The sequence below is a fragment of the Poecilia reticulata genome, chromosome 16 (genome assembly GCF_904066995.2).
Source record: "Poecilia reticulata chromosome 16, P_reticulata-male-v2, whole genome shotgun sequence".
Lineage (NCBI taxonomy): Eukaryota > Metazoa > Chordata > Actinopteri > Cyprinodontiformes > Poeciliidae > Poecilia > Poecilia reticulata.
Genome location: NC_088845.1, coordinates 19,597,883 through 19,624,930, shown reverse-complemented (window position 1 = coordinate 19,624,930; position 27,048 = coordinate 19,597,883). Strand labels below are relative to the sequence as shown.

The following is a 27,048-nucleotide window of genomic DNA, read 5'->3' as shown; positions in this document are numbered from 1 at the left end:
GCGTGAAAGGGTTAAATGAAATAAAATACATGTATAATTAAGTGCTAATTTTCCTATTTGTCTCTTCAAACAGCTCCAGCACTTCTGGTACCCAGATACCAAAAACAGAAAGTGAGTTACTTTGACTGAGCCGGACCGCTTACAGCCACTTTGTGCAACAGTAAGAACTCCTTCATTGTCATGCCGTCTCATATTTTTTTTCTCTGTTGCAGTTCCTCCTCCTGCTGTATAGAAAATGTAGCACGTGCCCACAAAGGAAGAGTGCCGTCACAGGACCCCTGCTGACAAACGCATCGTTTTCTTGTAATGTCTTTTTGGTGAAAATACGGAATGCCTCCAACATCCGGACGGTCAATATACCGGGTCATCTGACGCATCTTAATCTGATCCCTGTACTTATGGTTACTTTAGGCAAAATTCTCCTCATGAAAATGATCCCGTCCACAAGAGTCCGCTTAACAGAACACATGAAACAAATGCGATTTGTCTTAAATATATTTTATTTGTGTCGAGCAATAAAATTGGCAGCATGATTACAAATCATACATTTGTCCAGCTTGCATCACTGTACGTACTGCACGTGTTGGTCAAGAGCGACAAAAGATTTTCTGACGTGCTTGTTTGTTCTGTCTTCCACGATTATTTCATGAGAGAAAATAGAGAAAATAGCTTAACAATACAATAAATAGGAACACAAAGCGTAACAATCATAGTTATTCTGTAATGCCTTAGATGTTAAAACAGCTTAAAAAATAAAAAAGTCAGATTATAAGGCCGTAAAAAAATTCAAATGAACCGGATTTTTCTTCAGACTTAATAAGTCAGTTTTTAAAATGAAAATGGTCTATTGTTGAAGCTCATATTACCTCATATGTCACAGAAGCAGTTTTACAGTAATCTTAGTCAGGAGCTGCTTGAAATTGGGTTAATCATGCAGCAAGATTAATCGTTTTCTTTGTGCTATAAAGAAATGTCAAAGATGACACACGAGTGACAGACTTAAATGATTGTCATTTCACATGTTACAAGGTTTCATCCTCATCATCATATCAGTACAGGTAGGTGGGTAAAAAGAGATCTTGAAGAATAAATACTCTTTCACTACAAGTCTAAATTACTGCCTGACACAGCTCTTACAGTGGGATGGTGTATTTTCCACCCTGCTCATATCTGTCGCGCTAAATGTAAATGGGACTGTTCAAAGCCTGCCCTCAACCATAAAAACAATCTTATGGAAACAGTGTTATTGTACTTTTACTTGTGACTCATAAGTAAAATGTACAGTGAATCAGACAGTTTGTCATCGCGCTGACTCGTCTAATGTCGGCTTGAGAAAAAAAAAAAAGAAAAAAAACATTCTTTGTCATACTTTCTTAAGTTTTACACAGTAAAGTTTCTTTTTCCATAATGAAAAAAAAAATTGCATCCAGTGTCACGCACGACACGTGTGCGATCCATGCAGAAAAACAAACCATCGAATAGGTTCTTGTCTGAAAATCAAACGTTCTTAACAGAAGAAGACACGTGCTGATTGATCTCAAAACCCGCCTCTCTGAGTATCATTATGATATCGTATCAGTGAGGGGTTTTAACCAGAGAAGTCAGAGAGGTTTCAGGGACATGGTCCCAGAGCTTTTACTCACGATTTCACAGAAATCAACTTTGAATTGGGAGATAAACCTGTCAAAGAAATCAGTACTCCAAGCTTCAGAGAAGCAAAATACGTAATCCGTTACCTTATGTTTTTGTTATCCAATATTGCGTTTGTGTCACATCATTTTGGTAATAACCCAAATTTCTAATTTTTTCTTTAGATTTTGGGAAATTGTCATAATTTTTACCTAATAGACTGATAATGAAATCCAATATTTAAAAAAACTATATTCTACTTCATAGGCATAATTTATCTGAAAAATTCTAAAGTAATCAAAAAAATTTTTTAATCAATATTTAGGCCATAGACTCCCAAATTAAACTGAAAAGCTTCTCCCCTTCTCAACAGAGGAGTCACCTTGAAGACGTTTCATCCCAGCAAATCGGGATTACAAGTGGTCTAAGTTGTTCCTGGTCCTGCCAGAACGAGAACTGCTTCGTCTTTTCAACATGAATTTGAGCTGTGAAACAGAAAAGATAACTCGGTGAGATTAGTTTACCTTAGAACAAAAAAAAGCGGCAGTGCTTAAAAGGCTCGTTCTACATGAGGCTCGTCTTTAACCGCAGCTGATCCCTCTCTTGGAATATTCACTTAGCATAAATTCAGAGATTTAAGTTAATGTCCAAGTAAACCTCTGCCATCATAAAGCAGCTCCAGTCTTAAACATGTTTCCACGTCTAATGCGAATGAATTATTTTATCAGCCTTTAACCTTTTTGTTGCCTTGAATACAAACAGTAGCTGAAAAGTCAAACAGTGTGAAAAGTAATAAAATAATGTTAACTTAAACCTCATTCCTCATTTTTTTACAAGAATTCAGCCTCCACAACAAACTAATTTATATTTATATCAAATAAAGACACCAAGAAGGTTATCAGCTGTTGGTAAAACATTTACTAGCGCTAGCAGTGAGCAATGACTGGCAGCTTACCCGTTCTCCTTGCGGGCCACTCTGCAGCAGGTGAGCTGGCTGGTCGTTCTCCAGGTTGCGGATGCTGGGATCGGCTCCTCGGTCCAGCAGCAGCTGCAGGATCTTCTCCTGGTTCTGGTTGCCATGAAGACCCGCCGCCATGTGCAAAGCCGTGTGACCGTGGGCCTGTCGCAAACGTGTCAAGATGTTACGCCTTGAAAAGTTCAGTCAGCGCTATTTTCATGTAACGACGTACAAGTGAACCCGTGCGCGGAATCAAACCGAGAATACAGTTCTGACTTTCGGGTCAGTGTGGGGACTCACTTTCATGTTAACAAAGTCTTTCATGTTTTGGAGGCGACTCCCCAGCAGGTAGTCCACCAGCTTAATGTTCCCCTCCTTCACAGCCAAGTGAAGCACCGTCTTGTTGCTTTTGATTTCCTGGAATTCGATAACGGGAAGTGAGGTAAAGAATTATGAAACCGACCGCCACTTCAACAACGGCATTTGAAAGTCAAAGCAGAGAGACAAAAGAAAAGAGAGAGTACAGAGGGAGGCTGACCAAACTATGTCACCATGTTGGTTAAATGATACTTGGCACTTCCCCTTGTACATTCTCACTCAGAGTTCATGGGTTCGACATAAGTACTGTAATAAACTGTGGCTCCACTGAGCTAAAGTACCTGGCTGAGAAGGGAGGCCCCTGCATGGAAAAGCATCCGTACGCATGAGAGCTTCTCCTCGGCTTTGGCCTGCAGACTAACGTCTGCCGGTGCGGCTGCCGAAGCTTTTATGGTGACACTGTGAGAAATGGCTGCACAGTGGAGAGGCGTCATACCTAACGCAAAAAAAAAAAAAAAAAAAAAGAAAAGACATATGGCTTTCAAAATACGAGCTAAAGACATCACATCATTCTTTATGGGCTATAAAACAACGATGTTTGCTTATTTCCATAAAAAAGAAAAAAGTAAGACATTAATTACCTTCAAAGTTGCGAGCTTCCAGGTTGACATTGGGCCTACCTGACAGAATTGCCTGCAGAAAAATAGAAATCGCTGGTGAGGATTGTTTAAAAAAAAAAATCTCTTTTGTTAAATTTTTTATTTTTTTTGGGTATGATGAAAAAACTAAACCAGTGTTGTTGTTTCTTTACCTGGAGAACTGCTGGGAATCCATAGTGAGCAGCCAAATGAAGAGCAGTTTGACCTTTGAAGTCGCAGGCATTTATGTCGGCTCCTAACAACAGGAGATCCTGGACAATCTCTGGCTGGTTGGCTGTCACTGCCACCAGTAAGGCAGTCTGCAAAAAAAAAAAACACATGTAGCATGCATTCAATTATATTTTTTAAGCAAAGCCAAGAGAAATCATTAAATTTTTGTCAATGCATTTACATTCACGTTTTACTTTATACCTTTCCCTTGTGTTCCTTGGCATCAAGCCTCCCCACGTCCCTCAGCCTCTCTGCAGCAGCAATGGCGTACTCCCGGAGTCCTTTGGCTGTGTAGATGTGCAGGATACTGCTCAAGAAAAACAAATGATGAGTTGCTTTGTAAATGTGTAAATGTGTGTAACAGCTATTCCATCTTATTGCTTGTCTCTGCTGAAGATGTGTTTTTTTTTTTTTTGCTGTTTTTTTCTCCCCCCGTCTTATCTGACTCTAGCATAAAACAATGACTCAGACTTTCTTTTTAATCATTCAAAAAAATTACCATGTTCCAAATTTGGTTTTCACTTTCAGCTCACTACCAAAAACAAAACTCGACGGTAGTAAGTAATTTGTTTACAATCATCTCCGAATCAACAGTTCAGTCACGAGGGACGGAGCAGAGCTTCCTCAATCTTATTCTTCAGCCGAACTCACGTCATGTATTGTACTTATGCAACTCTTTGTTTCCCTATTTTTTTTTCAGTCTGTAAGTCTGTTTTAGCTCCAATCTCTGAGACTCCCCTTTCTTTAAACAACCTTTCATTTTCAAGACAAACAAGACTTTAGGTCTTGTTTGGTGCACATTCTTTCTTTAAAGTATACCAAAATAACCATTGAGATATCAATTAGGTATATAAAGAATAGCATGAAAAATAAAACATTTGATTAACACCACCACTGTGTTGTCTCTGAACCTTTTGACTCGTTCTAATCTCTTTATAATTTCACATATAGTAATTTAGTAAGCAACGTTTATGTATGAAGCGATTCTCACACACATAAGATCACAAAGTTATGTGCAATAAAAATCAGCCTATAAAAATATATTAGAAAAATATACAACTGCATGATGTCAAAGGAAAAACACTGAGTGTGTTACAATCCTTCAAATTTGCTTGGAGGAAATTTTCTTTGAGATGTAGAGATTGTCACTGTTTTATTTTATTTTATTTTTTTTGTTTGTTTGTTGAACCGCCTAACCCTGACAGATTAATATTTCAGACTCAGAAAGAAAGAAAATAAATAAATGCATCCAAATTCTGACGAAAAAAATGCATAAATCCCTTACAAAAGTTATTATAAGTATCAAAAATGTTTTTAAATAATTGCAACAAAGTCTCACTCTTTCTAATCAACAAAACAATATTAGGGATATATTATATTTGACAGGAATAGTTCTGTATACTGTTTGACTCACCAGCTATGACTTATTCTTAGCATGATGCAAGTAGGCGCTTACTAAAAGGGCTGACCTCTTAGCCAGGTCACCCGCTTAAAAAGAGACATTTGCTTTCCTACGTAGTCGATAAAGTTTAATTATGATAACTCACGTGTCACCGTCTTCGTCCTGACAGGTGGCTCTGCTGTAGTCCATCCCACTGAGCAGCATCCTGGCCTCATCCAGCTTTAAAGAATCCATGGAAGAGCTATAAATATGCTGCGTGTTATCGCTCAGACCCAGATGGGACCAAGATGGAGCCACGTTGGGTTCTGGAACCACCATGGAGCAGTCCTGAAAACCAAGGTCAAAATGTAAGCCACTATTGACCTCTTAGCAGGTTTATGGACTCGGACATGCTAGAAAGTCAAAGATATACCACACTGAGAATATTTCTCTTACATATGGCCCAGATATTGAGTCTCCAAAAATTGAGACTGGCTGCTGTGTGTTGTATTCAGGTTGCATCTGGAGGTAGGATGATTCATAGCTGGGTCCTGGGTCACTGCTGAAGTAGCTGTGAGTGGATTCATGGGGTTGGGCCCAAGGATGATAGCTCACTGCCATGTCAGAGTAGCTTATTGCTCCACCTAGAATGGAATACACCAGTCAGCACCTTATTATGACTCTTAATTCTGCCTTTTTCTTCAAATTCCCAAATAAGGGAAGCGCTCAGCCAGAGCGACATTCATGGAAGAACCACCTCTGAATGCAGTGGCTATAAAATGTGCAAAATACCTGTAAGGTTTTGTTTTGTTAAAAATAAATCCTATTATTATCCTTTAAAGAAACTGACCAACAAAGAAATTTGTCATAGGAAAAAAAATAATACTTGAACTAAAACTTTATTAAAGCACCTTTTGATTGACTTTCTGCATCCTATCTTCTTGAGGTTATGTTTGCTATCAATTCTACTGAATTTGAACCTTTATTCACATTCAGCCAACCGAACAGGATTGTCCTGACATTTTGAAATCTGAAGAGAGCTTACAAATGATCAAAAGAATATCTGTGTAAGAAGTGGTCAGTCTGGTGAGCAGCACTAGAAAAACATCATGAAACCAGTCATACTTTGAAAGCGTCAAGTGTCTAAAACTGATTAAAAGATGGGACACAATGGTCAAGGTAGCTGGAAAGATGACAACAGTAACAATCAAGGAGGTGCAAAGATGTTCAGCAAGAGATACCTGAGGTTTATATGTGAGAGGAGTATCTTCTAATCTCCTTAAATCTCAACTAAGAAGGACTGCAGGACAAAAGTTTTTCTTACAAAAAAAACCCATCAAGGTGTGGCTAAACTGTCTAAAAACCTTTTGGAAGAATGTGTTTGTACCAACTTGGTAGGAAAATACAAATGCTATATGCTGATATATAATCATAATAATGCTTTAACTAAGTATTACTTTAGATATCTTCATAATTATGCACCCAGATTATAGCAGCGTTTATATTTTTTCCTATAACTGATTACTTTGTTTTTCTATTGTACCACACAGAACATATATCACATAATATAACAGTTTTGATATTTTTATTTCAGTTTATTTAAACATTATTTCACATCAGCGTATAAAACATGTCCCCTTTTGGCATTAGATGTTTCATCCTTACCTGTAAATGTGAACGTTTCTGGTGAAGTCAGATCCTAACAGATGCAACAGAAAAAAAAAACAGTTTGTGATCACTGAGAAAACACAAGCGACAAAGTATTAGGTGAGAGGCTGACCGAGTCAGCATGTTGGCTCACTGCAATAGTCGTCGGAGGAATTGGACTTGTGCTGGCAGCAGAGCAGGGGGGAAGCACGGCTGACGTCTCGCGTCTTCTCTTCTGCTCCAAAAGTTTCTTCACTGTGGGCTGGGTGCAACACGCCTTCTCTTTTGGTGCTGAAAAATAACAATGAAACCCGATAAAATTACTTTTTTTTCCTGATTCGATTTAAGAAGTTTAATACCAAGTTACTAATTTATTAAGACAAGCTCAGAAAAAAAAGACGCACGTGACACCCTGGGAAAAAACAAAACAACAACATCAAACTATCCAAAACATGAGAGGATTTAATTCTAAAAAAAAAAAAAAGAAAGAAAAAAGGAGCATTTGGTGTTTACCGAGGATCCTATCGGCACGATCTCATCTGACGGAGAATATTTCTTCCCTTTATGCAAATTTCTTCCTGTCACACAAATAACTACCAAACTGAGAGGCAGCAGCAGATGTTGAAATTAAACAAAGTGTAACTCCCTCCATCACATCCTCACAACATGGGACAGAAGAGTGTTTGAGAGAAGTACTTCATCTCACAGCAGCTGCAGAGTGGCTGACAGAGAGGGCCCTGCAGTGGATAGTGAGGGGAGCTAGAAGGGTCATGTGATCCTCCGTCTGTACAGGACATGTTTCAAAGCTGCCGGAGGGGAAAGGCCTCAGAACGACTTCCTATACCTTTCACTTGAAAAAAATGTAAACTGCTGCCATCAGGCAGTTGGAACTGTGAGAAGCAGAATCATGCTGCAAATCCATCTGCATTAAAATGTTACTCATCTACCATTAAGATGAATCATAGGATTCATTTTGCATGTGATTATTAGAAACATTCCCATTATGTAGATTCTTCATCTTCAGAGACTTCTTCTTTAAGTTTTGTGTCGTGTAAGCACTTATCCAGTCTTTTCGCCACTTCCACTATTCAAATATGAGCATTGTAATCTGAATATAAAACTGTGAACTTTGTTTTATGCAAAGTTCCAATAAAAATGAATGCAGCTAGTTTTCAACCCACTGAAACACCTCGCAGTCTTTGAAGGCTAACTACCTCCCTTTATTTTCAAACAGAAGCGATATTCAACATGTAATATAGCTTTACCAGATACTTGAGCTTTTTAATATTTCCCTCTGCTTTTACACTATCGCAGTTTATATTTCATTACATTTTTGATCAAATACAGCTTCTTCCAGCACAAAGAAGATGATAAGGACATCATCTAGTGCTCAGTGTAGCTCCTACATTCAGTACATTTTGTAAACATATTCTTCCTTCTGCCACATCTTACTTCAACAAGTTGTACATAAAAACATAGAAAAATTCACTTTTTTTTTTTTTTACAAAACGTGACTTTCATATAGCAATGTAAAGGTAATTTGAATTATAAGCCCTTTAAACAAGAAAATGCCTTTCTTCTATTTTTTTATTTCATGCATTAATTTAATCCATTAGGAAACTGATAGAAATAAGCAAATGTAAATTAATTAATTAATAAATGAAAAAATTAATGAAGCAACAACTAAATACCTCATTGCCTTTAAAGTCCAGCTCCACAACTTTATCTACAATATGAACTCTGGTCTACTTTATACTCAGACTTTTCTTCTTCACATAATTTCTGCTACAATTTTTGGTCTTTGAATGCTTAGCCAGGGTTTCTTCTTTACTTTATTTTCATCTGCCTGAAAGTTTCTAATGCTCAGACTTACATTTGCCTTTTAAACATCCAGCTAATTAGTTTAAGCTATAACTGCTTATTTGCACAGGTTTCTTGTGTAAATGTCTTGTAAAGTTTTATTTTGTTTGCCCATTTTTAAAAAGTGAAACACAAAGGATTTTTGCTTCAACTTCTTTCAGCTAACTGGCCTATAGCATTTTTGATGGAAACATATTTTTCCTATTTGTATTTTTTATTTAAAGTTTTTGTTTCATTTTTAAACTCAACTAACTGTTGAAAACCCTTGTTTTCAGACAGCTTTAGAGAGTGCAGGAGACATTTGTTTGATGACACCACACACTTTCCAGCAGCAAAGTGAAAAAGCAGGTTCTAGACACAAGAGTTTTTAAAATAGGACTTGTTCCATCTCTGCTTTCCCATGGAGGTTATAATCAGTGACACTAAATCTGTACCCACAGATAGAGATATAAAAAAAATACAGGAGTCTGCCTACTAGCACTTTCATCTAGAAGCAGGACTTAATTACTTGATCTGCTTGCCTTTTGTGTAAACTTTATCAAAGAGGAACCTGATCACACAATTTAGAGATACGATGCTATTTTTGTTGACTGTTAAATAAATTAGCCTCCAGATGTCATATAAAGTCCCTTTCAACATCCATATAACATATCAAATATCGTGATTCCCCAGAAATTCAAAAATGAAAGATAGAAATGTTTCCGAGTTTGACACCATTGATTTGTATTACAGTTGTTTTGACAATAAAATGTAAGAGCATTTAGACTGCACGCATAAGACTTTTGTGTTTTCTGTTGAGTAACACGACTGAATGCAGTGAGCAGTTTACTAATATCTACTAAGTTTAATATGAAAAAACAACAAAATGGCATCTACTGACGGAGACAAATAGTGAATATTCAATATCGAGAGATTTACATCCTCCCATTTTAAAAAAGCAAAAATTGTTAGAAAAAGATTGAAACATAAATAATTGAAATTGGAACTCCCCTTTGGTGTTTTGTTTTTTCTTTAATCTTCTTGGTTTTATTTTTAGCTTACACTGAAGATATTATCTATTTAATCTTTAAACACTTTGATGATCTTTTCTGAGATTCTGAGCTCGGTTTCTCCATGGAGGGATTTTTTTTTTCTTCTCCTCTTGCCCTGCACCCAAACATCTACTCTTTTATTTGATGTGCACGTTTCCTCTTCTGAGTCTCATTTCCACTCAACAGGTAAAGGAAAAGTGTGAAAACAGAAAAGAAAACAACACCACATAATAGAAATCTGCTGTTTCCAGCCGACAACAAGCGACCACACAGGTTTGTTTCCTCAAAAGCTTCCCCCGCTACATGTGAAAGATAAAACGAAGGCCCTATTTCCACCCTGTCTGTGGAACCCAAAGTACAAAGCTCAGACTCGAAAAAAAAAACAACAAAAAAAACCTCCTCCATTAGGAACAAAGATCTTTTGCGGGCAGCTGTGCAAATAAAACGGAGAGAAAGACAAGAGAGCGAGAGAGATTCATCAGAAAACCTTCAGCATGGGATTGCCAGCACTCATTTTCTGTGACACCTTTCTGTCCCGCTCCATTACGCAAACCACATCTTCCTGCCTTTAGTGTGTCAGAGGCGCGTCACTTAGAAACGCATGTAGTTTGCCTTGTGTTTTCTGTTGCATCTACATTTTTGCGAGGCGCAGGCATCGTCTTCAAGCCCATGAGCGATACCATAGTGATGCTGTGTGTGGCAAACACAGAAAAACAACATGCAAAGAGGTTATTATTTTGGTTTCACTTTGTCTCTTCTCAAAAACAACTATTTCACTTCCCCTTGCAAGTGTATTCTGATGTAAAAAAAATTTTAAAAAAATAGAGCCAGTGTCTTGTGTCCTATTTCGGGCCCCTGAAACACCTGATGAAAGGTCACTTTGATTCCGAAATGACATCAGTCAAAATAGATCAATCCCGCAGGGTTTCGTTTTCAGGTTCAGGAGGTGTTACTACAAGTTGCTTAACGCTGACTCATTTGATCTTTACAGCAAAATGCAACCTTTGGCCTTTTCATTGATGATACAACGCTGGCACACAACAGCCGGAGAGCGTGCGTTCATTCAGAGGAGTTTCGTCAGATGTAGAAGTTGCTCAGTGCTAAGCAGTTACAGAAACAGGAAACAAGGGGATGGTTTTGGTTTTTAATAGCCGGTGGTGCCAGACTAAATACTCTGAACTCGAGTTTCTGCGCCGGCTACACTCAGTTGGTGCTAAATTCAAATCGTGCCCTGTGGAAACCCCTGGACAGTGAGTCACGAGCGTGGGAGGGCTGGGGATTCCGACGACCTTTCTCTTTTGGCTCGATCCTCAGAGACAAGAAAGAGGCAGTGCATCACCAGCTTCCTCATTTTGTGGGTTTTTGCTCTTGGGCCAGCCGCACGCAACAAAACACATGTAAAGTGATCACCCAGGCAAAAAAAAAAGAAGAAAAAGAAAAAGGAAAAAAAAACTGCTGAACAAAGAAGCTTATTTAAAGCAGGCTGTCTCTGTCATGTCACACAACTTGCCTCTTTGGTATTAATTAAAAGAGGAAATGAAAACATACAAGCAGGGGTGGAGATGCATCAGGGGTTCCCCAAAATGAAGTCTGGACTCTTGGATTCACCCAAATAGTGATGTCATTGCACTGAAATGGCACACTGGTTGACATTTCAGTGTAAAATGCTAGGTGAGACATGTTAAGGTAAGTGTGACTAAGAACAATAATAAGACGCATTTGTAAATGTTGTCATATCAGACTTGTCAGCCAACATTACAAGGTAAAGACAGTTTGATAACCTGATGAGGCTGATGTATATTTTAGGGGAAACTATAAAACCAAAACACTTTTGTACAATAACATCACATCTGTCTCAAAAGTAATTTTCAAGTGTAAAGCACATTAACCAGAAAAAAAGCATCACCGGCAAACCGACAAAACCTAATAGCGATTAATGTAAACTAGATGTAAACAACCCATCACAGGATTCATACTCACATTTATCAAAGTGCATGTCAGAAACGGTTGTGCTCTGAGTCCCTTTCTCGTCGGTTCGTCCACTCGGCCAGCAGTCTTCTCAGAAACGGGTATTTGTACACAGATCCGTTCAGGTAGGCTGAAGAAGTGAGTCTGGTTTGTTGACTTCCAGCCCCTGCCGCTTGTAAGCACCGCGTTGTCTCCGCCTCGAAGCCCCGCCCCCTGGGAAACCCAGCGCACCCCCGCATCCTCAGCCAAGCGAGAAGAGTGAGGAGAAATGCGCCGTTGCGCAGTTATAGAGAAGTTCACCTCTTGATGGGCGATCAGCTGTGTGAATTACAGTAATACAGAAAGTCTGGGATAACGGAGAGCTGCTGTTAAACGCAACATGCTGTTGCAGTATTATTATTGTTAAAAGATTATTTCATTTTATTGTTAATTATTTCAAAGCTACACAGCGTTGATCTGACCGTAGTGCTATTTGTTGTAGTTGTATTGTGTTCGGCAAGATGTGAAACTGTATTTTTCCATGTAGCTAAACCTAAAATTGTACCAGACAACTTCTGCCATGAAGAGTTGGTGATAACTGTCATCAAGTGCTTGCAGGGTCTCCTCATTCAAGTATAGTTCTTCCAAAACAGTCTTTCCATTCGTCCTTTCAGAAAAGTTAGTCATAGACTTGATATTTCTAGAAATGTCTTCCTCTGTATCAACAGACCCAAAGTGTGACAGAAGCTAAGCTATTTGTAACAGCAGTGACAAAAACACCCTAAATAAAGAGGAAGACGTAGGGCATGAGCATGAAGCTTGCTGTTGTTACACTTGACTTGCTTAAGGTCGAAGGTTAGATTTGTGTTTGTGACGTCTTCATTTCAACATGATTGCATATGGGTTATGTACACATAAAGCCAACAAACTAAAATACCTCACAGTGACATGGGTTTAAAAACTCTAGTCGGAAAATGTAATTACTTTGGTGGGCAAAACATAAATTCATCCAAAAGAGAATTGTGTTTATTAATTTGACCTTTATTTATACAGACAGTCTTCATTGAGATCCAAGACCTCGTTATTTTTAGGGCATCCACTAAAACCTCAGCGACCACAAGCTGCTGGACTGTAAGTCTTAACAATACTTAGGAAATAAATAATTAAAAGAAAAAGTTAAATGGGATTGGTTTTATTTCATCAATAATATAATCTCATAGAGGCGGATTTTAATCATGCTCAAATTTTATTAAAATGAAGAACATTTTGCATAAAAAAATTACACTATCTAATCTTGAACAACCTTGCAGAAAACTGTACAACAGCTGAAACACTGCGTTACTTTGAACCAAGACTAAAGGTCCGCCTGTTCAGAATTGCCTTTGATTAGCAGTAAATGGAAGATTGATCAACATATCCGATCTGTTTGATGATTTTGATGATACATTTGACAAAATGCAATGTTTATTGCTTGTTTCATGATTGCTGACTGTATGATGTTTTTATGATGTAAAGCATGTTCAGCTGCCTTGTTGCTGAAATGAGCAATACAAATAAGCATGACATGGTAGTCTACAAGTGATCATGTGTTAAGATATTTTTCTCTTAATAAGATATACGAAGCATTTTGTAACATTTATAGGACGACATTTCATTGTGTTTTGCTGAAAACTGAATTTCTTCCAGATTCCCTGAGCTGCTAAGGCGACACTGAGTGAAAGGAAATTCTGACACTTCAAAGAAAACATTAAAGCCTCATGTCTTGTCTCTTGTCTTTTAACCAGATGACTAACATGTCCCGAAAAATAACTTAAAAATAACTCTACACACTCACACATCTTCACATGGACTTTGCATTGACTTCCATTACTTTTTTTTTTTTATTCATTTTTATAGACTAACCCCTCTAACTCTTTTGTTCCACTTGGTTCTTAAAAACTCTCTCTTACTGAAGCAATCAATTTCATTTGAAATACATCAGAGCGGAAACTCCATTGGGAGTTTGCGGTGCCCTCTGAACTCTTCAATCCGTAGGCTGTACAACAGCTCCCTCTACTGTCCTAACGAGCAAAAATCACTCTTTGAACCGCCACTGCACTGCTGAAATCAGCCAGAAGACCGAAGCTTCTTAAAGGTGCAGAATGAAGTGTAACAAAGGAAGGATAAAATATTGCAAAAAATGTATTTTTTAAATCTCTGCTCCATTTTCTCTGATTACTGAATACTTTTTGTTCCATCTCATTCATTTGTCATTTTAATGTTCAAGTGATTGAGCAATGAAATACATAGCTAATATGCAATGACAATGTGAGTAGTACAAATGTAGCTTTACTGATGTGTTAATAATAATAATAATAATAATAATAATAATAATAATAATAATAATAATAATAATAATAATAATAATAATTTGAAAATTGTCTTTTGCACTCAAAATGTATTTAAAACAAAATGATACAATATTCTAATTTATCAATGCAACACATAAGAAAACTACAATATATTTGTATGTTAACCATTGAATGTGGAAGCAGAAGAGTCACTGAGATTTTTCTGCATATATCATGAAAAAATCAGATGGTATGGAAAACACTGAAATCCTCATTTTTAATGTGACCTTTTCTTCTTTTTTTTTTGATGTCCACATGAATTACAGGTGTTCACGTTTATTTTTTTATGAATTTATTTGTTCTTTTGAAGGACCAGTACAGTTCTAAGAAACCGGGTAAACAAAATAGGTACACCAGTTTTTCTTTGATTTATATGCAAAACTGTTTCAGCAATGTCCATGTAGTGCAGCATTACATTTTAAAGCTCATGTCATTTCATGGACAAAAAAAAAAACAGTAGCATCATCAGGACAGCAGAAGCAAGACACACAAAAGAAAATGTAAATGAGATAAATGTTTTAAATGTTCTTTTTATAATCAAAGTCAAAGGTGTGTCTACCAATCTCACATCCTGGCTAAGGATGGTTATCAATGTACAATAGTGGGGAAGAGAGTCTCTGGTTCGAAAACCTCAGACTTTCAAGTTTACTGTCTGTTGATAATGTAGTTCTGTTGGAGTCTTCAGGACATGATATTTATAAAACATCGCAGTGGTTCACAATCCGTCTAAAGCATCTGGGTTCAGCGTCAGCTCCTTGCGTTTATGTCAGTTAGAGGGAAGAGTTTGGGCATTATTTTATTTTATTTTATTTTTTTGGTGTCTTGCAAATGATTGATAAAAGGATAAAAGTGCACTAAGTAAGTGGAGTTGACTCAAATAAACAAAGCTAAAACAAGTTTTAAGATATAAGTAGGAGCAGCTGCTGGCGATATAGCTGGTGGGCTGGTGACAAGCAGGTCTAGTGGATGGATGGATGGATGGATGGATGGATGGATGGATGGATGGATGGATGGATGGATGGATGGATGGATGGATGGATGGATGGATGGATGGATGGATGGATGGATGGATGGATGGATGGATGGATGGATGGATGGATGGATGACAGGTCATGGTGCTATTGAATTAAAGCACTATGCTTTATTTAATTCATGGAGTTGCGCTGTCATTTGAACATTTGGTCTACTTGGAGCCCCCTGCTGGCCACACGGATGGTATAACACACTTATAATGAAGCAGAACTTCAACTGAAATTCTGAGTAGGGCAAATTTAGGCTGATGCTGACTAAAAGACACACAGATACAAACACAGATACAGTCATTTTCAATGAATTAGAATATCTATAAGTTTATTATTTTCAGAAATTCAGTTCACTAAGTGAAGCAGCACGTATATAAATTAACTACACCCAAACTGAAAAGAATCCTCCATTTCGATGGTAATTTTGATGATTTTTCTACTTGCAGTTTATGAAAGCACAACATTTACAATCAAAATATTACATCAGACTGACAAAACATATTTTAGCAGAGAAATATGGGCCTAGTGAAAAATGCGTTTAACATCTGTCTGTATATGAGTGATTTTCGAAAGTTAGAATCTGGCAAATGAGTCTCACCAGAGTGCACATTCTAATTGAATGTGACTGTATACCATTAGATCTCAGTTCCGCATTTCACACTGATGATCAAAAGATACTGATCGGATAAAAAAGTGGACGAGATTGTCTGTTACTGTTCTAGCTTAGTTTTTGTCCTACAACAGATAGAAATCTGAGCTAAAAACAACCACATGCGGGGTTTCCCAAGGCTTTAATGTCAGGATACTTTTAAACTATATCCAAATGCTCAAGATAGTACAGATTATGGAGTATTACAACATCAGGGACTCCCGGACAAGAATCTGAAAATCCTTTAAGCTTTAATCAGGAATGTTGCATAATTTATAAATGCTTTAATGTACTAATTTTCCACGGAGACCTTAAGCAAAACCACATGTGTATTTCAACACACTAATCCACTAAAACATTAAAAAGGAATTTTTGCATTTAACTAATGAAACTTAGTTTACATGGCACAACATTAGGCAGATGCTTATTATAACTAATGTGTTTTATGTATTTCTTGCACCGAAGAATCCAAACACAACAAATAGAATCACGTAAAATAAAACGATGGAATAAATCTCGAAGCATAGACAGGTGTATGATGGCCATAATTTGTCGTCAGCTTAGTACTAATGATGTCGCATTTTTAGCAGTTAATCATTAGATTGGAACAAAGTGATGACCTTTAAGACGCCTACACACTTTGTCACCTTCCCATAGCAGATCTGTTATTAGCTGGTGATGTTCTTTACAGGAAATGTGTAACGGCAGCCACTGTCAGATACTTAGGAAGGGATTTGTGTGTGCGTTTTTTAAATTTAGCTAAAGTGTAATGCCCATAAATAAAATGCCAAATAGAAGCAGCAACCGGCGCGCTGATGACTTGTGCTGTTTACACGAAAACAAACAGGCAGCGTTTCAGCCCACGAGAGGAAGTCAGACGTCACCTCGCTGCAGCAAAAGCTATTCTCACATCGTCTTTTGGATCGCACAAGGCACATGAGGACAACAAGAGAAGGTATGTGGAGCTGGTCTCTTACTCTGACTTTCTCTTCCACAACTTTTCTTTCTTATCCTAAAACCAGCCAAAGTTGTGTAGATGCTGCTTTAGATCCAAAGTACTCATCTATTTTCAACAGCTGTTGATGCAACAGCTGATTTTTAGTTCCAAGAATGTAATCTGCTTTAAGGATAAATGGTGGTGTTAATTTAGAAATATGTTGTAAAAGTTAGATTTTTTTTATTTCACTTACTTCTTGATCTCCTTTTTTCTTGTCTTTGTTCGAGTTTGAGATCACCTTACTGTTAAACACACCATGTACAGCATTCATCTATAATGCTACCGTCAAAAATACGACCAAACTGAACGGTAAGATTTATGAATTTGTACTCAATTCATTTTTCTCTGTGTTTTGCTTTTCAGATTTAACAGACTTGAACTGACTCAAAAAGCAATGGCTGACAACTTCACCGCTCTGCTGTTTCTTCTGAGCAGTAAGTGTCTTTTTTTTTCTTTTTTTTGCTTTGCACTTTGCAGCTCTTCACATTTAGGTGGTCTGAGACAGGAAATGTAACCACCAACACCCAGTTAGATGGAAATTTCACAGAAGCACTAAAATATCACCAGTGATATATTTCATTTCTGTTTTTTGTGTGTTAGGTCTGACTGTGGCCCTAGCAGGTATGTACATCACATAGAAGATGAACACAGCCCTGAAATCTGATTCATTTTTGTACTCTCACAACCTGCAAGAAAATAAAAACAAACAGCTGCAGAACCAAAAACCTGCAAACTTGATCAATCATATTTTCCACTGGTGTGTTTCTTATTGTGTCGGCTGTCTAGCAACCTACTCCTTCTTTTGTCACCTTTTCTGTTTGTCTCCGCTCGCCAGACAGCAACGTGTCTTGCTACAGAATTGAGCCAGGGACAATAGCAGGCATCATCGCTGCAGATTTGTTGCTGACTCTTATCATTGTGGTCGTCACATACCAATGTGCCAGTTTCCGTCGTCAGAAAATAGATAACGGTAAGGCTTTGAGAGGAACCTATGCATAGATATTTGGGTGTTTTTCCAGATCTAATACAGGAAACGGTGTCTTTAGAATATGATTAAAATACATTTGAACCCAGAGGTTCAGGTACACTGAAGAAAAAGACATACACGCAGTTTTTACTCTCTGAAGTTAAATCAGGCCAAACTACGCTTGTTTTAAGACAGTTACAATTAACAAAATTATTTCTATTTGCTAAATGCCACAATAGCAAAAGAAATAACAATAGCTACAATCAGATTTGGATATTTGCACACTCCTAAGATCTAGCCACAAATTTATACAGGGTTAAGATGAGGGCCACAAACAAAACATGGAGTTTGTTGACCTTAAGTCACTTTGTAACCACTTTGGATGTATGCTTAGGGTCATAGTTTATTTGTATTTCCCCGGCCGATATCTTTTGATGTTGCTTCAATACTTTCACATAATGTGCACATAAGTGCACTTGTAGGCTGCACAGTGGTGCAGTTGGTAGAGCTGTTGCCTTGCAGTAAGAAGGTTCTGGGTTCAATTCCTGGCTCCGGTCTTTCTGCATGGACTTTGCATGTTTTCCCTGTGCATGCATGGGTTCTCTCCAGGTACTCCGGCTTCCTCCCACAGTCCAAAAAATTGTGAATGTGTCTTTTTATTTGGTATATGTAAATCTCTGGTTTCAACTGCATATGTCTGGCTCCTTTAGTTATGGTTTCCATGCCCTCTTTTAATTTTGTGTGTTGTTTCTCTCTTCTCTCCTCTCTTCACAGCTGACAAGGTTTATATGAATGTTCGGGCCAACGTGAAGAACATAAAATAAAAATGTCTTATCAACTATTATCCTAAAGAGGTGGTTCTCTACAATTTTTTTCAGACAGGTATTTTTACAGTATCCTCCATAATTATTCATATTCCTGGTAAATATCTGTGGAAAAAGCTTTGAAACAAGATCATAATTTGCTATCGGCATAATCCTGCTGCTGTTTTTTTACACTGTGCTTAAAAAATACTTTTTAATCACCCTCCCTCACTTCCTCTTCCTCCACGTGTGAGTTGGCAAGTAAAGCTCATCAAGCCTCATTTGTTACAGTCTAGTTACTAAAAAATGTTTAGAATTGCTCTGACAATAGATATGAGTAAATTCTGGTGAGCAGCTATTTTCCTGAATCCATTTCTTAACTAATTACTCTGGCTTATTTGAATAGCATTTTCTATTGTCTGTCCAGTTTTGAAGAGTAGATAAGGAAAGTTGCTGTCAGTGTCACATCATTTCAGTACCACGTGAAACCAGCCAGTAAATATTCTATGATCAAGCTTAAAAAAGGGGCAGTGTAAATGTGACACCAGTAATTTGCAAAAATACTTGGTGTCACAATTGTATGTTTTAATGTTTTTAATGACTGTGTTTTTTGTATTCTTGACCGAGTAAATCTACTTGTAGCAATGATTGAAATTCAAAAAAATGTCTAATTTGCCAGATCTCTGCTTTAATTACCTTTCAATCATGATCATTTACGTCCAGTGCTGATTAAAGATTAAATAAATAGTACTCATTTCAAACAAACAAAAAAGTATATATATATATATATATATATATATATATATATATATATATATATATATATAAATATATATATTGGTATGTATGTTTGTTTGTTTTGTTTTTTGCAATAAAAGCGTTGGAAATAAAGTACTAAATGTGAACTGAAAAAATGTGGTTGAATGTTATCCACACACATTGGCTAGAACTACTTAACAGCGCCCTCTGCCGATTGCTTTTGGTAGAGATTAGATTCAAACAAAGGCTGGAAATGATTTATGGGATTTTTAAACAAGATTGTCTTTGAACCTTCTCTTTATTATGCACTATCAAACTATTACTTTATTAATGTATACATCATCTAATGTACCGTTTTAACTTTCATCTAAATAAATTTCTCAAGCCTGTGTGTGTTAAATGTTTATTTTATTTGAATAAGTCAATGAGAATGAGTCTTTTATGACCAGTTATGAAATATTCCTTTCTCGGAAGACAAAAAAATCAAGTTCATTTGAGGAAACTTCAAAGAATTGAAATTAAGCCATATGTGTTTGTTTTATTTTTGGACTTCACAACACATCCGTTTAATCGGGGGTTATTTTTTGGTGTTTGTTTTCAAATACTTTCCCTTCAAAAAAAAATGCAATTAATTCAGTCGTGTTTGCACAGGTCCATTGTAATGCTTTTTGCTTTCTATTCGCTTTCTATCAGGTCCATCATTGTGGTTAAGAATGACCTTTGAGAACTGTGAGCTGTTTCGGAGACCGGATCAGATATGAGCAAAAGTCTTGCTGCTTTGTTGATCTAGTCCTGCAGAGGAACTGCTGCTTGCGTCATCCCAGGAAACATGCTGACCAAGATCAACTTTATATCTCTGTATTATCTGGCTGATCAGTTTCTTCATTGTCTGCCCAGTTGCTTCATTCTTTAGTTCAATAAAATAAAAATATAAAATATATGCTGGAAACTGAGACCTTATCACTCAGATTCTTCGTCTAACTTTGGAGAAAATCAACACAATATGTTGAATTCACCAAGTCCAACTATATGTTGATGGGTTTAGTTTATGCAGACCGCTTCACTCTCTCTCGCTCTCTCTCTCTCTGTCTCTACAGGGACAGTAAAAAAGGCGTTGAGCTTTAATTAAAAGATTGTGAAATGAACCTTGTCTTGAACAAGTGAACTTCCAAGACTTTACATTTGTGTTCTTGGAAGTGGTGATACATTTACTCCAGAAGTACGTAACAGCAATTTCGAGCGTGGTTACCTTACAGAGATCAATACAGAAGCTAAAATATAAACCAAAGAGTTTATCGCCCTTCCCATCATCCACATTAACAGAGATAAAGTTGTGGAAAAGCTTAAAGCACACTTAGGTCAAAATAGGACATATTTTTAGCTACTCATGATGCATCATGTGTTGGTCAGTCCCTCGTCTATAGAGTGGAGACATCTGCACTACCTATCAAGAAATACCTTCATCCGAATGATAAGCTGACCCGGGACAGCATTAATTCGATAAACAGTCAAGAGGCCAACAGTTCAGGTTGGAGATTCTCTCAGGAAAACCCCTCGCTGTGAACTTCACCACTCTGTGGTGAAACATGTGGTGTGGCAGAAATACTTTTCTCCAACAAGACCAGGCAGAAAGACGAGACCAATTTATTATTTGCAACAACAAAAAAAATCAAATTAAATATAAATAGAATAAAATATAAATAAAAACTTTGAAAACCATGTGCATTTCTTTGTACTTCACGACTGTGTACTACTTTGTGTCGGGCTGGCACATTAGATTTACAAATGAATTGTACTGCAGTTTGGTGTGGCAGTAGTTATGAACAGGTGCAGGCGTGTGAATCATTTGAGAAGGTTCAGTGTTTGATATTTTTGACAAATACAGCATTTAATTATGAGCCACAAACAGATGTTTTTCACACACAAAAAAAAAAAACCTCCAGCGAACACAACGTTCACTTTCATTTTGCTGACAGGACAGCGTTGCTACAGATAAAGCTGCGGTCGAGGGCCTTCAGACTAGACTCCAGCCGCTTGCGCTAAACCACACAGTCTCAGGAAACTCCCTGTTTGAAGATACGATCGCTTGTATTTCAGCAGAAACTCTGGGCGTGAGGGTGACCTGATGCTGCTGCTGGCTACCGCTGCGTTGTTTGCATCATTCCCATTAAAATTACAACATGAGGCGCATCATGGCTTGAAAGCAGGGAATGAAATTGACGCTCTCTATTACAGCGACCACAGGTGCCATAGATATGGCACGAAACAGAGAAAAGGCGAAACAGAAAGACCAACTTCCTCTTGTGTGAGTGGACTCCCACTTTGTGCTCCTCCTTCTTTGAACAGACTCTATAGCACACTGCTGACAAATCTCCACCCTTGTGCTAATATTGGTGGTGGAGCCTGAAATCCTTCTGACTCTCACCTCCAGCATCTTGTTTATGGACACCACCAAGCAGCCTTTCGGCAAAGATCAAAACAACAGCTGGTCTTCGGCTTCTCATTTCCCCCTCGACTGAGAAGATGCCCGACGCTCTCTGTATCGTGGGCTCCATGTTCGGTGAGTCACATTCACGCTCCCCAACAACAACAACAACGGTCTAGACATATGCAGACTCTGATGCTTCACTGCCGTAATGTGTTACAGGGTCAGAGGAAGGACAGCAAGGTAGATCTCTTCAACCATTCACTTTAGATATATGACATGACATTTTGTTTTTTTTTTAAAGATTTTTCTTTTAAATGTCTCCTCACAGAATGTGGCACCTGCTACCTGATAAACATGGGCTCTGTGATTGGCATCATTGCCTCTGACATTATCTTGACCGTCTTCCTCATCATCTCTGTGTTCTGCTTCGCAAGTCATCACAGGAGAAGGAGAGAGCCGGAGTCTCACGACGGTGACCTTGAGCATTTCTGTTATTTATTGATATTTGTGGTGAATTTTTCTTACCCATGCTAAATATTTTTCCCTTAACAGATAGAAGAAATCTGCCCTTATCTGCCTCGAAGAAGATGACCCCAGAAGACACAGAATCTCCATACCAGGTAAAATAGTAAGCTTTGTAATGATAAAATACTTATATAATAATTCTTACTATGTAAATGACTATATATTTCTATTATTTGACTTTTTATTTTTTTTCTTATTTTAGATATTTATTTAAATATTTTAATATGTGTTTTATTGTGAATTGTGGATGTTTAACTTAAGATTCTTTTACTTTTAAGGAATTACATGGAGTGCAGTCAGATATCTACAATGAACTTCGACACTTTAGGAAATGACATGTTGTGGAAAAGTGTTCAAATTCGCAACTTCATGTCTGTGACTTACTGTAAAATGTATATAAAAGAACTATGCCAAATAATCATTTTTATAAATCTTGCATTGCAACTCATAATTTAGCATAAATCTAAATAGTGTGAAGCATCTGAATGTTATTTCTGTAGTTAATGTATGTCGTGCTCAGTGAGAATGTAGAGTGGAGCATGGCATTCAGTGCATGTCGTGTTTGTAAATTATTTTGTATTTAATGATCAATAAAACCCAGCTTTCCAATCAATGTTTACCTTCAGACAAATTCTGGTCCGACCCAATAAAACTGCTTTCATTTTGTTTATTTGATTATATTTTTCTTACATCCACATTCATTGCAAGCTGCCTATTATTGCTTTACAGCCAACATAAGACTCAAACAAAATATTTTTATTTTTCTTCTATGTCTTCACATGATCAGAATATCAAAAAACATGGACACAATGCTTCTATTTGGAGGTTTAAAAAAATTCCCAGCGGCAGCTGTATTTTGCAGCATCTTGTCTGCTGTGAATGAGTCAATACCTGGTGGCTCCTGACTCAGTCAGAGGAAGTAGCTCTAGACAACAACAAAAAAAATAGGGAAAATAGGTGTATTCACTTACAACAGATGAACTGCATGTACACACATGATACTAAAAGATGTCCATTACAAAAAGAAACTTGAGAAAAATGATGAGCGTCGTTTTAAAATGCAAAAGAAACAAACCTTGATCTAGACTTGACTGGAGCAGACAATCTGCTGGGATCTGTGAGATAAAGTAAAAATAAGTAATAAGACGCCTTTCTGAATGGATTATGCTTTAACAATCAGCTGCTGCATTCCTCATTGAGGAAGGAAAATGCATTCTTACCAAAGGGATAGGTTTCAGAGCTGATGTATTCTCTGGTTTCTGTGGGGAAATTCAATTTTTAAACATCTTTGAAGTGTTCACCATTTTATTTTTTCTTCTGAAAACCTTTAGAGTGCCTCACACATGACACGACAGCTGGTCTTACCTTTACTATTGTGCACCACAGCCAGTTTCCCATCGCTGACCTCTGCGCTTTCCCAAGACGTCTCCGTGCTTTTTTCTGCATCCACCCTGTCCCCCTGGATTTGGACACTTGTGCTTTGCGTGGCTCTGCCAGACCTCACCGCCGTTCCCTCTTCACTGTCCGGATCAGTCTGTCCTCCGCTTCCCTGTTGCTTGCCTTGACCAATGATCTGCTCCTGGCTCCTACCCTGAACATGCCTGCTGGTCTCATCCAGCTGCTGCGTCTTGCCTGTGCCTGTTCGTGTTTTCCTCCTTGATGGCGCGTCTGCTCCAGCTTTGGCATCCACAATTTCGTAACTGTCATGGTCTTTAGATGTTTCTATAAGAAAATATAGTTCTTCATATGGCATCTGAATCAACATAGAAAGTCCCTTGCAAAGTTAGTCATACCCTTTCAATGTTTTATCATGTCACAACTACAAAAGTCATTGTTTTTTATTGGAGTTTTATTAGATATTCCAACACAAATAACTGTGAAAGGAGTAGGATTCACTACAAAAAATGCAAAATGAAAAAAATGAGTTTTATTCAGCCCCCTCACTTACACCCATAGTGTAAAATCTTGTGTAAAGAACATTTTACACTTCTTTCCCACAGCAGACAGGAACAGGTATTCCTGTCAGCTCATTGAGATTTGCTCATTGAGAGCATGATTAAGTTATAAAATAATACCACAAGCTTTAAATATCTCACAGAGCACTGCTAAATCCGTCTTTCAGGGTTGAAAAGAGTATGTCACAACAGCAAATCTACCAAAATACGTCCTCAGCATTAAACAGAAGCAGCCAAGAGGCCCAGGGTAACACTGCAGTGGCTGCAGAGATACAGTGCACAAGTGAGTACTTCATCCCCTCCATAAAACATGGTGGTGGCTGGTCAGATTTGATCATAAGATGAATGAAGTTGAAAACAAGGCAATCCTGAAAGAAAGCCTATTAGAGGCTGCAAAACATGTTACTTACAGCAGGAGGTAAAGCCTAGAAATACAGCCAGAACTACAACCGAGCTCCAGCTGGATTGGCTAAGTCAAAGGTCAGATTTAGCATAGAAGCCAATAATGCCCTCCATCTAATCTGACTGATTTTAGGTTGTTTTTTTTGAAAAGCAGAATGGACAAAAATGTTCGTCTTTGTAATGGCAAAGGTGGTAGAAACATAACTCACATGACTCTCAGGTATAATTGCAGCAAAAATTGGTTTCACAAAGTATTGACCCTGGTGGCGTGAATACTAATACACAACCCACTTTTCAGATTTGTGTTTGTAAAACCAAATGTAAATCATCTTCTCTATTCCAATCTAATTTATGATTAAATAATCCTAAAATCAGAATTAAAAACATACCACATTTGTATTTGTAATATTACAAAATTGTGACGAATGCTGTAAGGATGTGAGTACTTTTGCAGGGCCACATAACTGTGGAGTCTTAGTGATTTAAAGAAATTTAAAACACAGATTCAAACTCAACCTTTGCTTTCACTTCCACTTTGATCAGGTCCTGAAATAGAGGAAATTCACTTTATTTTTGTGAAAGTAAGTATCATTTCTATATATAAAGTCTGTATGACAAACACGTTTAATGTACCTGGATATCCAGGGGTGACAAAACTCTCCACTGATTGCATCTCAGACAAATCTGCAAATTAAATTAGGTTTCTATTAAAAATAAGATCAATATTAAATTGTTGATAAATACGTTTGCACTCCACTACTATTCAACAAATAAAGCGTACCATTGGAATCTTGGTCTCTTAGTGGTTTATCAGGGCTCCTCTTTGCTGTAAACATGAGAGAAAGGTAAAGACTAACAAAAAGAAAACTTCAAAATGACCAGGTGTAGTAGGTTTCTCTTCCCATTTGTTTGTTTCTCTTTTAGTGTTCCGATAGGGAACCAAAAGTAAGTTTACGGATCTAATGAGATGAGCAATGAAGACCTGGAATTATTTTGTTTGTGATGCACCAACCTGTGACTTTGGCTGGTGTGGCTCGTTCAGTAGTTGCTCCAAATGCCTCTGTAAGGATAAAAAGATGCACGATCGTTTAAAACATGCATTATTCCACAAATATCAGGAGTTAGAGTGAAAGAAATAGTGATAACAATCATCACCATTTAGAAAGATCAACACATGTCGTCTTTGAGCTTGGAGAGAAAAAGAAAGGGGGGAAAATTGTAATTAGCTGTGCCTGGTTTAGTGGTTTCAAACACTTTTCGCTACAAATTGGTTTTGAAAAAACAAATATTAGGTTCATGTTGTTTACCTTTTATTTGGCCTTGTACTCCCATGACTGATAATGGCACCATCAGCAGCAAACAAAACAGGAAGCTTAAAGAGAGCAAAATGTGCTTTCATTTTGTTTCTATGCATCCTAAAAATGTAAATGTATCTCAACTAAAGAAAAAAAACAATCTACAAACATCTTACCGCTTCATCTTTTTGCAGTTTCCCCAACTCTGTCTTCTGTCGGTTAAGACTGCATGTAGGGCTTTTTATGCACTCCCACATCAAGGCTGTACTAAAGTTAATTACACATTCTGACCAGATGGATCAGATTAAGTCTTATAGTCAAAGACTCCATCTGTGTGTGTTGAACACTGCGTCATTTCTGTGCCAGAGAGCAACAATTAGATTCTGATAAGTCCACAAGGGCCTATTCATTCCCTTTCGACATGGATACAACAGTTCGTAACACACAGATTCAGAGAAGAGATGGGTCTTACCCTCTAGCATATGCTAATTACAGGTGACTGGTTACTTCAGAGAAAGTCCTTTGACCTTTTCTTTGACTGAAGTCAGCTTTGAAATAAAGTATCAGCCCAGAGTTGTTGATTTTTTTTCCCCATTTATGTTGACTGGTAAAATGTGGCCTTGTTTTTATTTAACAAAAGGCCTTTAGGAGAGCAACAGTTTCAAAAATGTCATTCTGTGTCTGTGGGACAGGCTAATGATAACTAAATATTATCATTTGAAATCTATAGCTTTCTTCCCTAAAACTGAAGAAAGCAAAGAAGAAGACAGCATACATCTCATATATTTAAAAAAAATAAACATAGCTTAAAAAGTACAAACTATTTTTCAATAAAAAAAAAAAACATTTTTAGTAATGAAAAATTGCTGAGACTGCAATGTGTAACTATAATATCTAGATTATTTCTTCATACAAAATACTGGCTCGAGGATTTGTGCATATTTTGGTAAATACATTTTTTTTCCTTAAAACTTGTAATGAAAAACAAAAATTCAAGTTATTGCTTTTTGTTTAATTTTACTCATTGAACGGCCATTTAAAATCCGAGCCCTGTAAAAGAAAAACAAACTGACTTGTTTTCTCCATTTTACCTGTACCCTCATAATATAGTAGTAGTACATATTTAATAAGAAGAACCTTGATTTAAATCTTGTACAGAGATTTAAGTGTGAAGCCTGCAAGCTCCCTTGCAAAGGATTCTTGTTGGGAATTTCAG

The 27,048-nt window shown here is 37.3% G+C and overlaps 4 protein-coding genes across 5 annotated transcripts; 2 read left to right on the top strand and 2 right to left on the bottom strand.

Moving 5' to 3' along the window:
• Positions 1-482: 482 nt before the first annotated feature.
• On the bottom strand, positions 483-12,316 carry nfkbid (nuclear factor of kappa light polypeptide gene enhancer in B-cells inhibitor, delta). Its single transcript, XM_008432435.3, has 12 exons — positions 11,674-12,316; positions 6,957-7,093; positions 6,821-6,854; positions 5,612-5,799; positions 5,322-5,503; positions 3,976-4,081; positions 3,717-3,863; positions 3,547-3,598; positions 3,247-3,401; positions 2,888-3,004; positions 2,585-2,749; positions 483-2,114 (listed from the first exon to the last, which is right to left on the bottom strand). Exons 1-12 carry the CDS (start codon positions 11,687-11,689, stop codon positions 2,043-2,045), a joined length of 1,371 nt encoding a protein of 456 aa, XP_008430657.1. The 5' UTR covers positions 11,690-12,316; the 3' UTR covers positions 483-2,042.
• Positions 12,317-16,384: 4,068 nt separating this feature from the next.
• On the top strand, positions 16,385-19,240 carry hcst (hematopoietic cell signal transducer). The gene is made up of 5 exons (XM_081597435.1): positions 16,385-16,656; positions 17,062-17,132; positions 17,299-17,319; positions 17,534-17,668; positions 18,440-19,240. Exons 1-5 carry the CDS (start codon positions 16,517-16,519, stop codon positions 18,487-18,489), a joined length of 417 nt encoding a protein of 138 aa, XP_081453561.1. The 5' UTR covers positions 16,385-16,516; the 3' UTR covers positions 18,490-19,240.
• A 486-nt stretch (positions 19,241-19,726) lies between these two features.
• tyrobp (transmembrane immune signaling adaptor TYROBP) lies at positions 19,727-22,850 on the top strand. The gene is made up of 5 exons (XM_008432440.3): positions 19,727-21,787; positions 21,875-21,895; positions 21,984-22,127; positions 22,208-22,275; positions 22,459-22,850. Exons 1-5 carry the CDS (start codon positions 21,751-21,753, stop codon positions 22,513-22,515), a joined length of 327 nt encoding a protein of 108 aa, XP_008430662.2. The 5' UTR covers positions 19,727-21,750; the 3' UTR covers positions 22,516-22,850.
• On the bottom strand, positions 22,834-26,442 carry LOC103478533 (uncharacterized). Of its 2 annotated transcripts, XM_008432438.2 has the most exons (11): positions 26,009-26,436; positions 25,845-25,909; positions 25,693-25,725; positions 25,550-25,597; positions 25,319-25,363; positions 25,171-25,221; positions 25,054-25,083; positions 23,546-23,902; positions 23,401-23,439; positions 23,256-23,295; positions 22,834-23,105 (listed from the first exon to the last, which is right to left on the bottom strand). In XM_008432438.2, the coding sequence occupies exons 1-11, from the start codon at positions 26,014-26,016 to the stop codon at positions 23,087-23,089; spliced, it is 735 nt and encodes a 244-aa protein (XP_008430660.2). In that variant the 5' UTR covers positions 26,017-26,436; the 3' UTR covers positions 22,834-23,086. The 2 variants fall into 2 exon arrangements, with proteins under 2 accessions (XP_008430660.2, XP_008430661.2); XM_008432439.2 differs by lacking the exon at positions 25,054-25,083 and having other exon boundaries at positions 26,009-26,442.
• Between the last annotated feature and the right edge of the window lie 606 nt (positions 26,443-27,048).

Coding starts and splice junctions, on each gene's coding strand:
- tyrobp (XM_008432440.3), top strand. CDS start 21,751: ATGCCCGACGCTCTCTGTATCGTGGGCTCCATGTTCG. Junction 21,788..21,874: donor TATCGTGGGCTCCATGTTCG/GTGAGTCACATT, acceptor AATGTGTTACAG/GGTCAGAGGAAGGACAGCAA. Junction 22,128..22,207: donor AGAGCCGGAGTCTCACGACG/GTGACCTTGAGC, acceptor TTCCCTTAACAG/ATAGAAGAAATCTGCCCTTA.
- hcst (XM_081597435.1), top strand. CDS start 16,517: ATGACTTGTGCTGTTTACACGAAAACAAACAGGCAGCGTTTCAGCCCA. Junction 16,657..17,061: donor CATGAGGACAACAAGAGAAG/GTATGTGGAGCT, acceptor TTTGCTTTTCAG/ATTTAACAGACTTGAACTGA. Junction 17,669..18,439: donor TCGTCAGAAAATAGATAACG/GTAAGGCTTTGA, acceptor CTCTCTTCACAG/CTGACAAGGTTTATATGAAT.
- nfkbid (XM_008432435.3), bottom strand. Junction 5,504..5,611: donor ACTCAATATCTGGGCCATAT/GTAAGAGAAATA, acceptor CTTGGTTTTCAG/GACTGCTCCATGGTGGTTCC. Junction 2,750..2,887: donor AAGACTTTGTTAACATGAAA/GTGAGTCCCCAC, acceptor CGTTTGCGACAG/GCCCACGGTCACACGGCTTT.
- LOC103478533 (XM_008432438.2), bottom strand. Junction 25,364..25,549: donor CACACCAGCCAAAGTCACAG/GTTGGTGCATCA, acceptor TCATGTTTACAG/CAAAGAGGAGCCCTGATAAA. Junction 25,222..25,318: donor AAGAGACCAAGATTCCAATG/GTACGCTTTATT, acceptor TTTAATTTGCAG/ATTTGTCTGAGATGCAATCA.